Genomic DNA, 9,318 nt, shown 5'->3' with positions numbered 1-9,318 from the left:
AGTCAAACAAGCCAACGAGGCACTAGGCAACAAAGAGGCTGTGGTGGTGGTAGAGGCCGTGGTGGTGGTAGAGGCCGTGGGGATGGTCTTGGCCGTGGTGATGGTCTAGGCCGTGGTGGTGGTGGTAGAGGCCGCGGTGAAGGCCTAGGCCGTGGTGATGGTCTTGGCCATGGTGAAGGCCTAGGCTGTGGTGATGGTCTTGGCCGTGGTGGTGGCAGAGGCCGTGGTGGTGGTCTAGGCCGTGGTAGCGGTAGAGGCGATGGTGGAGGTAGAGGCCGTGGTGGTGGTCTAGGCCGTGGTGGTGGTAGAGGCCGTGGTGGTGATCTTGGCCTTGGCAGCGGCCGTGGTGGAGGAATGTTCACTTGGCTCAATGGACCATTGCCGTATGTGACTTACTATGATCTTGTTCTTTTGGCTCAATGCTTGTGTTGTCATTTTGCATTGTGTGACTAACTATTATATTGACATTTTCATAGGTATGGAAACAATGAAGGGGGTGGAGGACACGGAGGCGAAAGGTGAGCTCCCTTGGTGGTCGGAGGAGGGAGACGAAGAAGAAGAAGAAGAAGAGAGGAAGAAGAAGGGACAAGGACCATGACCTTTTCTATGAACCAAAATGTGTGCTACTATGTGATATGAGACATAAATGACTATGTCTTTTTGGCTAAATGTTTGTGTATGACTATGTGATTGGACAACTCTATTGCTATGTGTGTATGAGTATGTGATTTGGGCTACTATATGTGCTATGTCTTATTTTTGTGTTTTTGGACTACTACATGTGATTTGGATATGATTATGTGCCATCTATGTGAATCACAAAACATAAAAATCACTTCGTATATGAAAACAGCAGATAGTGCAGCGCCTAAGGCCGAGGCGCTGCACATTACAGTGCAGCGCCCCTCCCTTAGGCGCTGCATACTGACTTAGCAAATTTTTGGGTGCAAAAGCTACTGGAACGCTTCTGTTTCTCTCTGTACTGGGATGTCCAGCCGTGCAGCGCCTAAGGGAGAGGCGCCACACACCACAGTGCAGCGCCTCGCCCTTAGGCGCTGCACTGCTGGACATCCCAGTCCAGAGAGCAATCGAAGCGTTCCAGTAGCTTTTGCACCCAAAAATTTGTTAAGTAAGTATGCATGCAGCGCCTAAGGCAGGGGCGCTGCACTGTAATGTGCAGTGCCTCACCCCTGGGCACTGCATAGTATAGAGCAGCGCCTATCCCTTGGGCGCTGCACACTCACTTAGCAATTTTTTGGGCAGAAAACATACTGGAAGCTTTTGTTGCTCTCTGGACTGGGATGTCCAGTAGTGCAGCGCCTAAAGGGTAGGCGCTGCACTGTGGTGTGTGGCGCCTCTGCCTTAGGCGCTGCACGGCTGGACATCTATTTGCTGCACTCACCCCCCTCCCACCCATCCCCACCCCACACACCCCCACCCTCACACAAACCCGAAGCTCAGTGCCTCCCCTCTGCCCTCCTCTCTCCCCCTCTCAAATCCTCCTCAGATCCGGAGTATTTGACCGTGGATTTCGAAGCCAAACCCTTCCTTAAGGTAATCTCCTCCGTTACCCTCGTTTTCATCCATAGGAATTGTCACATTTGCTCAAATCTTGCTACTTTGGGAAAACCCTAGTTTTGGCTTGGATTTGCAAATATTTGTTGAATGATGTTAAGTTTCTTTGCTAATTTGGGTTGGTTAGGCTTTCATAGTATTCTAGGGTTAGGGTTATGTGTGTTTGATGTTGGTGTTAGGGTTATGTATGGTTAGGATTGTGGTTATTGTTAAGTGGGGGTTAGGGTTAACCAAGAATTATCGGTTTTGTAGGCATGGATTCATCCGGTTCCATGACGAGGCCACCGTGTGCTAACCAAGAAGACATGCCGAACAAGTGGGAGGACGCATCTTTGGACAAGGTGAAGGAGAAAGATGCCAACATCCCGCCATGTTGGTGTGGAGATGTTTGCAAGGTGAAGGTATCCACCGACCGAAATAAATCATGGACGGAAGGGCGGAGATATTTTGTATGCCCGAACTATGCTTATGATCGTGCACTTCCAACTAACGCCTATGACCAACCACCGGTAAGCTCGAGAAGTAAAATGTTACTATCAAATGTGTGTCAACACTAACAAAAATTTTGTATGCAGTCACCGCCTCCTCTATGCAAGTACTTCACGTGGATAGATCTTGAAGTGCCAGAAGATGTCAAAAAGGACCAATACCAAGATTGTCTTAGGCGGCAACGGCGGTTCGAAGAATCGTTTCGAAGAGGCTTGGAGGAAGAGCGTCGTCAGAAGGAGAGGATGGAGCAGAAGAAACGAGAGGAGGAGAGGGCACGCCAAGCGAAACTTATTCGTGAGGAGGAGAGGGCAAGAAAGCTTGCAAAGGCTCGCGAGGCGCAAGAGGAGGACTCGGCCCGTGACAAGAAGGGGAAATGGCCTCGCTCTACTCAATAGGGACTTCGCTTCGGTGCACTCGTCGTGAACTTGTGAGGGCATGTGAGATGTTGGTGAACTATCTTCTAGGGCAAGCTACCATTTGTCATTTGTAATGAATGTGTCATGAACCATGTCGTAGTAACGTTTGAATTGTCTTAAGTTATGAACTCGCCGGCATAAAATTTTTGTTTGTTCAAATTGCTGTGATGATGCAGTCATTGTAAGTATTATGATGTTCCGGTGAAATGAATGTGCTGTCAACTCTGTTTTTGCAGTAAACAACCGTGCAGCGCCCAGAACAAAGGCGCTGCACTGTTCTATGCAGCGCCGAACGGACGGGCGTCACACTGTAAAGTGCAGCGCCTTGCTCTGGGGCGCTGCACTATGACTTGGTAATTTTTGTGGATCGTCAGTGCTCAAAGCCTTCTGTGGCCCTATGGTTAGCCATGGCCAGTGAAGCAGCGCCTATGAGACGGGCGCTGCACTGTGAGGTGCAGCGCCTAGGCGTTGGGCGCTGCATAGTACAGTGAAGCGCCTGACTGTCAGGCGCTGCGGTGCTGTTAACTGCCAAACTGCAGAAACAGATTCCATTTTGGCAAATACAAATACTGAACAATTCAACTGAACAAAGACAACATCATTTAGGACAAATACTGAACAAAGACAACTAATAACTTGAACATCACATCATTTAGGACAATTCAACGTTACTACTAGTTCGCAAACACAAATACCACAATAGTAAGAGTTCACCAACATATAACATAACCCAACAAGTTCATCAACCTAACGAAACGGCTACAAGAGAGCACTTCCATAGTAACAAACACTAATGTCTTCCGCGCGTGTTCCTGGTGCCACGCCAGCAGGCAATCTTCTTCTTCCTGGGTGGACGAGCCTCCTCTTCCTGCACTTCCTCCTCCGCCTCCGCCTCATGATCCAAGCTAGCCATCCGCGAGGTCCCTACGACCACCTTTGGGTTGCCTCTGTTGTCAAAGTCGTTGGGCGTGTACCGGCGTCTGGGCTGCCTAGGCTTGAACACATATGGGAACCGAAGTTGAGCGTCCGCCAAAGTCATGTCATCATCAAGCTCATCGCCCTATCACACAATCAAACAATATGGTGAAGACCAACGTCGTAATCAAGTGAGAATCACATCTAAAGGATTAGTCATACCTCTTGGGTGACCGCACCCTCATCATCCAGATAAGCATATGAGGAACTCACATCGTCCCCCTGATGGTGAGATGAGGGGTCTGATGGTGTACCAGACCTAGAGGCAGATGGTTCATCAAATTCAGGATCACGACAACCGAGAAGATTCGATAACCGCCTTAACTTCCTGGCCTGACACTGTAACATGAACAAGTGTGGAAGATATCAAACTCCGCAACATAGACTACCTCTCATAGTGAACGCGATTTGTACCTTGAGGAATGCTCGTAGTGAACCATCATCATTGCCTTTTCCAACCGGTGTTTCCTCCAGAATAGACTGGCTCTCATCAGCTGCTTTCTTGATCTCGGTGCACTGCGGATGAGAAAGAATGAACACGTTAGCCATTCAAACATGTGTAATACGGCCAACAGGAAAGTAAAGAAGAAACACTTTACCACATAGTTAATCACCGGAACAGCAGGGACTCCATGCCCTACCCTGACATCTCTGTTGTACTTCCCCTTTGATAGATCCTCAAAGTTTATGGGTTCTTCAAGAATATCCTCATTATATGCCGGTGGGCATATCTCAACTCGAGTATTTTCAAGAAGCCATCGTATGTAGTTATCAAAAGCAAGTGGACTATGCTCACGAAGCTTGGCGCGTGCACTGCTACGAGCTTCCTCCACACAAAGCTGGAAGCGGGTAACATACGAAGCATGATGCTTGTCCCAGTCCTTTATCTTCCGCTGCCTTCTCTTGTCCAACCTGCATGGTACAAAACCAAACATTAGCAAAATCAAGGAGTGACGATGCTTAGTCAATACGATTCATGCTCTCTTACCTATGAAGTGCTTTGTCCGTATCCACCCATTCCGGCGGGTGAGGCTCGAACAGACCAAACTGACGACACACGCGATGTGGCAAATGAAACTCAACAGCCCAGTTGCATATCAGTGGGCACCGCATACGCCAGAGATCCCTATCCCGCAAGCACATCAGGTTGATGGTAAACTCCGGGGTGTACCCAAGTCTGTTATCGGCGCCATATGGCTGCCATTCCACCTATGAAATAGGGCAACAATGCAAAATTGGTGAATTTTTTTCAGGCTAACATGAGAAATGACTGAAGTAATGACCTCGTTACCTGCTCAGGCGTAATCGTGTCCAACTCGGCAACGTACTTCTGGTACATGAGATTGACATTGTTCGTCATCTCGGAAACCACATCCCACTTGTAAGCCCAAGTGGGGCGCTGTAATTCATCATCTTCATCTTCATACCGAGGATTAAACCTGACGCTCTTCGGGCATCCAACAGGCAGACGCTCCCAGCTCCATACAGAAAGTAGAAGCATATTACCATCAATGCCTGCACTACCTGTGATCCTGCAACACGCATCGTCCAGCTGCATATGAAAGAAAAACAATGTTAACTTGACAGCAAGCTTGCATTGCTAATGAAGAAATGAGTTGATCACAAAACAGAACAACTACCTGTCAGTACAAGTAGGCAAGAGTCGTTGAACCCCAGCTCCATTTGCTATCGAAGACGGTCAACGCCTTCAGCCACATCCATGGAGCGTTCTTGCCAGTGGAGTCAGGAAACAAAGTCCTCGACACAACATACCACATGTAGACACGAGCATGTGTCTGGATCACATTATCAGTGGCATCCGGAGGGCACGTCGCAAAGTGAGTTTGAATCCACGTGAAAGCAGCTCTGGCTGCTTTCCTTTCCTTCTTCTTCTCTTCTCCCTCCTCTACATCAGCCTCAGCCTCGGTAGGAGCCATACCGATAAGAGCAATCATCTGCTCGCGCCACCCATCAGAATCGGTGCTCATACAGAGAGGCATCCCATCGATAGCAAGACCGGTGATCAACGAGACATCCTCGAGCGTCACGGTCATCTCCCCAGTCTGAAGATGGAAACTATGCGTCTCCGGCCTCCACCGACCAGCAAGAGCGGACACCAGTGGAGCGTTCAGATTCGGAGTGGACCGGCTGACCAACTGAATCCACGGGAGTAGTCCTGCCTGCTTGATGTACGGTGTGTACCGCTCATCGTAAGGCATGGCAGGACCAGAGACCCCGTGATACCGAATCTTCAAAGGTTCAAGCTTCTGCAAAAAACAAGTAATGACAAATCTTAGGGCATGTAAATTTCAACTTAAGGAAACTTTGCAAAATATTTAGATTACTCGTTATTACCATCTCCTTCTCGCGCATCATGTAGGCCCGGTGTTTCGTGTCGTAGACATCGTCGAGAAGCCAAACCATCCTTACAAAGTTCAAACAATAAACATATATGAGTTCATCTTCATCTCAAATATCGGTATACACTAAACATCTAATATGTGTTCAATTACAAGAATCTCAACATCTCCTTCTCACACAATGAATATGTCATATGTGTTCAAATAAACTCTTCCATCAAATCTTGGAAAAATCTCTAAAATGGCAACAAATTTACGGAGGAAAAGAAAGGGAACAGAGGAGTTTACCTAGTAGGATGGATTGGAGATCGAATCCACGGATCAAATCTTCAGATCTGAGAGGGATGTGGGGGGGATTCGATGGGGGCGCCGCCGCTGCTCTCTGTCCAGAGAGCAGAGAGGGGGAAGAACTGCCTGGTCGGGCTGGGCCGATGCGCTGTGCAGCGCCCAAGAGCTAGGCGCTGCACATTACAAGTGTGGCGCTGCAGTGCTGTCTGTGGGGCCGCACCTGGACCAGGCTGCCACGCTGGCAGGAGGTGCGACGCCCAAGAGAGAGGCGCTGCATAGTAGTGTGTGGCGCCCAGCTGTCGGGCGCCACACGAAAGGGTCAGCAGAGTGAATTTTTTTTGGAACGAGGTCAGTTTGTGATTTGATTTGGCCCTCAGGTCAAATATGTGATTTCTGCCACAATATGCACCATATTGACATAAGCGATTTGCAAGCTGGGTTGCCTGGCTCCTGTGCTTACCCCTACGTTCCCGATTGTTCGGCTAGGGAGTAAAGGGAGCACCTCTGCGATTGTCACGACCTGGTCATCCGAGCTCTGACCTCAGACTGGGTGAAGCCGAAAGCTAGCGCTCTTATTGTTTTCAATCATGGTCGGCACACAACGGAACTCATGAGTACAAAAAAATCTATTGCACAAGTCTCATAGTAATAATGAGCACCGAAAAAGGTATAGGTGGGGGTACTATTTTCTTAGAAGATGCTTCTTACACTTTGTTAGTAATATAGCATAAGTTCCCTGAGCGCGCTTTGTCTGTTACAGCCTTATGGCCTGATTGCCTAGTCATCGAAAACACCGTCGATACTCTCGACAGGCGGAGTACATGACACTTTTCAGCCCTTGGGCGAAGAGGGAGAAGCCGACGGTCGGTTAAGACGCGTTTAAAGTTCGGGTGAACACAGATATGATATAAGTACTTCGGTACATACAATCATTATACATAAAATTCTTTTACCCAAGTCACTTGGGGGCTCTTAAAATTTATGAGCTATAAATGTGTTTTCTTCTTGGTCGTTGTCAAAACACGACAGAAGCACAATTTTTTTCTCTGTTCCAATTTTCGGATTGACACCGAACACTTGATCTTGTTCGGACGTCAAGTTTTTACTGATGTTTTTTGGTTTTCCAAGCTTATGGCACTTTTAAACTATTTGTGTGTTTTCAGTACAAGTCTCACAGTGCAACGCCGGACACCTTTAGAGATTCGGCAAAAACATTCTCGGATATTACTATATATGCATCAGTTTCGAATTGTGTCTTCGGTCAATAGTTGGGTTGCCCGGCTCCTACGCTTGCCTCCTACGTTCCACTTTGTTCGGCTAGGTGTGCAAAGGGAGAACCACTGCGATTCTGCTTCCAGCTCACATGGTTAAGCACCTCAGTGGAGAAAGCCGAAAACTGACTGTCACAATAAGCGTAAACTGGTCAGCGATCCGATGACTGTGTTAAATGATGACCATTCATAATATTGGCCGAAGTGTTTACGGCTTGACCTCGACTGTCGCCGAACACTACCGGGGGCTAGTAAATGGCCTCCCAAACTAAATCCTCAATATTTTGCTCTTACATTAGAGCTGAGGTTTAATGATCATGCTTAGCATGACAACCCAAAGAAAGGAACCGATAGCGGGACTATTTTCTTTGGAAGACATTTCTTATGTTAAACAGTAATATAACATATCTCTCTGCGTACCTTTGTTTATAAAACCGTATGGCCAGATTGCCTTGTTTGTCATAAATTTTTTCCCTCATAAAGGCTTTATAAAGTAGGACAAACACTCCTCGGCTACTAGCCGAGGAGGTGGAAGCCGATGGTCGGTCAACAAAGTTTTGTATAATGCGGATCCGAGCATTAATGACATAAAGTACTTGGATACATAGAGTCATTACACATAATTTGTGATTTTACTATGGATATCGATCCTTAATTCGGCCACCCGTGGCCGCATTAAGACTCGGGGGCTACTGGGCTTCGGGCTTATTATTTAAAAATATTAAAAGGGCACATCGATCCCCTGATCTGGTGTTGCCACCCGACCAGTGTCTCGGGGGCTACTACATTGCCTGTCCAATGCAGAAAATTTTATGTGCAATATAGTTTCCAAGGAGATTTTGATCCTCAGGTTGGTCGGCCGCACCCAACCTGAGTCTCGAGGACTAAGCACGCCGCTTTTAGTGTCCCAAAGTATTCTGCTAAGCTAGGATTTGATCCTTAAGCCGATTTTACAAATCAACCTGAGTCTCAGCGGCTACTGGGATCAGTGGTCTTACGTCATCCTTCATGTGCATCTCGGGTTTTATATCGATACACACCTTGAGGGCTACTGGCTATATATCTCGGCAGAGAATAAATTGCACCAATAAAAAATATTGACAAAAAATCGGCCCACAGTCGGGAAACGTAGTAATTTCAAAAAATTTCCTACGCACACACAAGATCATGGTGATGCATAGAAACGAGAGGGGGAGAGTGTGATCTACGTACCCTTGTAGATCGACAACGGAAGCGTTAACTTGGTTGATTTAGTCGTACGTCTCCACGGCCCGACCGATCAAGCACCGAAACTACGGCACCTCCGAGTTCTAGCACACGTTCAGCTCGATGACGATCCCCGGACTCCGATCCAGCAAAGTGTCGGGGAAGAGTTCCGTCAGCACGACGGCGTGGTGACGATCTTGATGTACTACCGTCGCAGGGCTTCGCCTAAGCACCGCTACAATATTATCGAGGACTATGGTGGAAGGGGGCACCGCACACGGCTAAGAATATGATCACGTGGATCAACTTGTGTGTCAAGGGGTGCCCCCTACCCCCGTATATAAAGGATCAAGGGGAGGAGGCCGGCCGGCCCTCTATGGCGCGCCAAGGAGGAGTCCTCCTCCTAGCAGGAGTAGGACTCCTACTAGGAGGGGGAAAGAAGTGGGGAGGGAGAGGGAAAGGGGGGCGCCGCCCCCCCCTCTCCTAGTCCAATTCAGACCAGGGGGGAAGAGGCGCGCGGCCCACCTTTGGCTGCCCCTCTCTCTCTCTCCACTAAGGCCCATAAGGCCCATTACTTCTCCTGGGGGGTTCCGGTAACCCTCCGGCTCTCCGGTTTTCTCCGAAATCACCCGGAACACTTCCGGTGTCCGAATATAGCCGTCCAATATATCAATCTTTATGTCTCGACCATTTCGAGACTCCTCGTCATGTCCGTGATCACATCCAGGACTCCGAACT

General features: G+C 48.3%; 2 protein-coding genes across 2 annotated transcripts; one reads left to right on the top strand and one right to left on the bottom strand.

The window, feature by feature from the left end:
* Positions 1-1,829: 1,829 nt before the first annotated feature.
* Positions 1,830-2,459, top strand: LOC147961246 (uncharacterized). The gene is made up of 2 exons (XM_087533731.1): positions 1,830-2,084; positions 2,151-2,459. Exons 1-2 carry the CDS (start codon positions 1,830-1,832, stop codon positions 2,457-2,459), a joined length of 564 nt encoding a protein of 187 aa, XP_087389857.1.
* An 811-nt stretch (positions 2,460-3,270) lies between these two features.
* Positions 3,271-5,013, bottom strand: LOC147961245 (uncharacterized). Its single transcript, XM_087537128.1, has 6 exons — positions 4,747-5,013; positions 4,444-4,664; positions 4,055-4,367; positions 3,870-3,971; positions 3,618-3,794; positions 3,271-3,540 (listed from the first exon to the last, which is right to left on the bottom strand). The coding sequence occupies exons 1-6, from the start codon at positions 5,011-5,013 to the stop codon at positions 3,271-3,273; spliced, it is 1,350 nt and encodes a 449-aa protein (XP_087393254.1).
* Positions 5,014-9,318: the final 4,305 nt, after the last annotated feature.

Source organism: Triticum urartu, chromosome 7A (assembly GCF_056163025.1).
Source record: "Triticum urartu cultivar PI428250 chromosome 7A, HENAU_Tu73, whole genome shotgun sequence".
In the NCBI taxonomy this organism is placed as follows: Eukaryota; Viridiplantae; Streptophyta; class Magnoliopsida; order Poales; family Poaceae; genus Triticum; species Triticum urartu.
This window is presented reverse-complemented; position numbering and strand designations above follow the sequence as displayed.

What these genes read in the sequence shown, in the direction of transcription:
- LOC147961245 (XM_087537128.1), bottom strand. Translation starts at nt 5,013, where the DNA reads ATGCAGCTGGACGATGCGTGTTGCAGGATCACAGGTAGTGCAGGCATT. An exon ending in ACACGATTACGCCTGAGCAG is followed by an intron (nt 4,665 to 4,746) that starts GTAACGAGGTCA and finishes CCTATTTCATAG; the next exon opens with GTGGAATGGCAGCCATATGG. An exon ending in AGGGTGCGGTCACCCAAGAG is followed by an intron (nt 3,541 to 3,617) that starts GTATGACTAATC and finishes ATTGTGTGATAG; the next exon opens with GGCGATGAGCTTGATGATGA.
- LOC147961246 (XM_087533731.1), top strand. Translation starts at nt 1,830, where the DNA reads ATGGATTCATCCGGTTCCATGACGAGGCCACCGTGTGCTAACCAAGAA. An exon ending in ACGCCTATGACCAACCACCG is followed by an intron (nt 2,085 to 2,150) that starts GTAAGCTCGAGA and finishes TTTTGTATGCAG; the next exon opens with TCACCGCCTCCTCTATGCAA.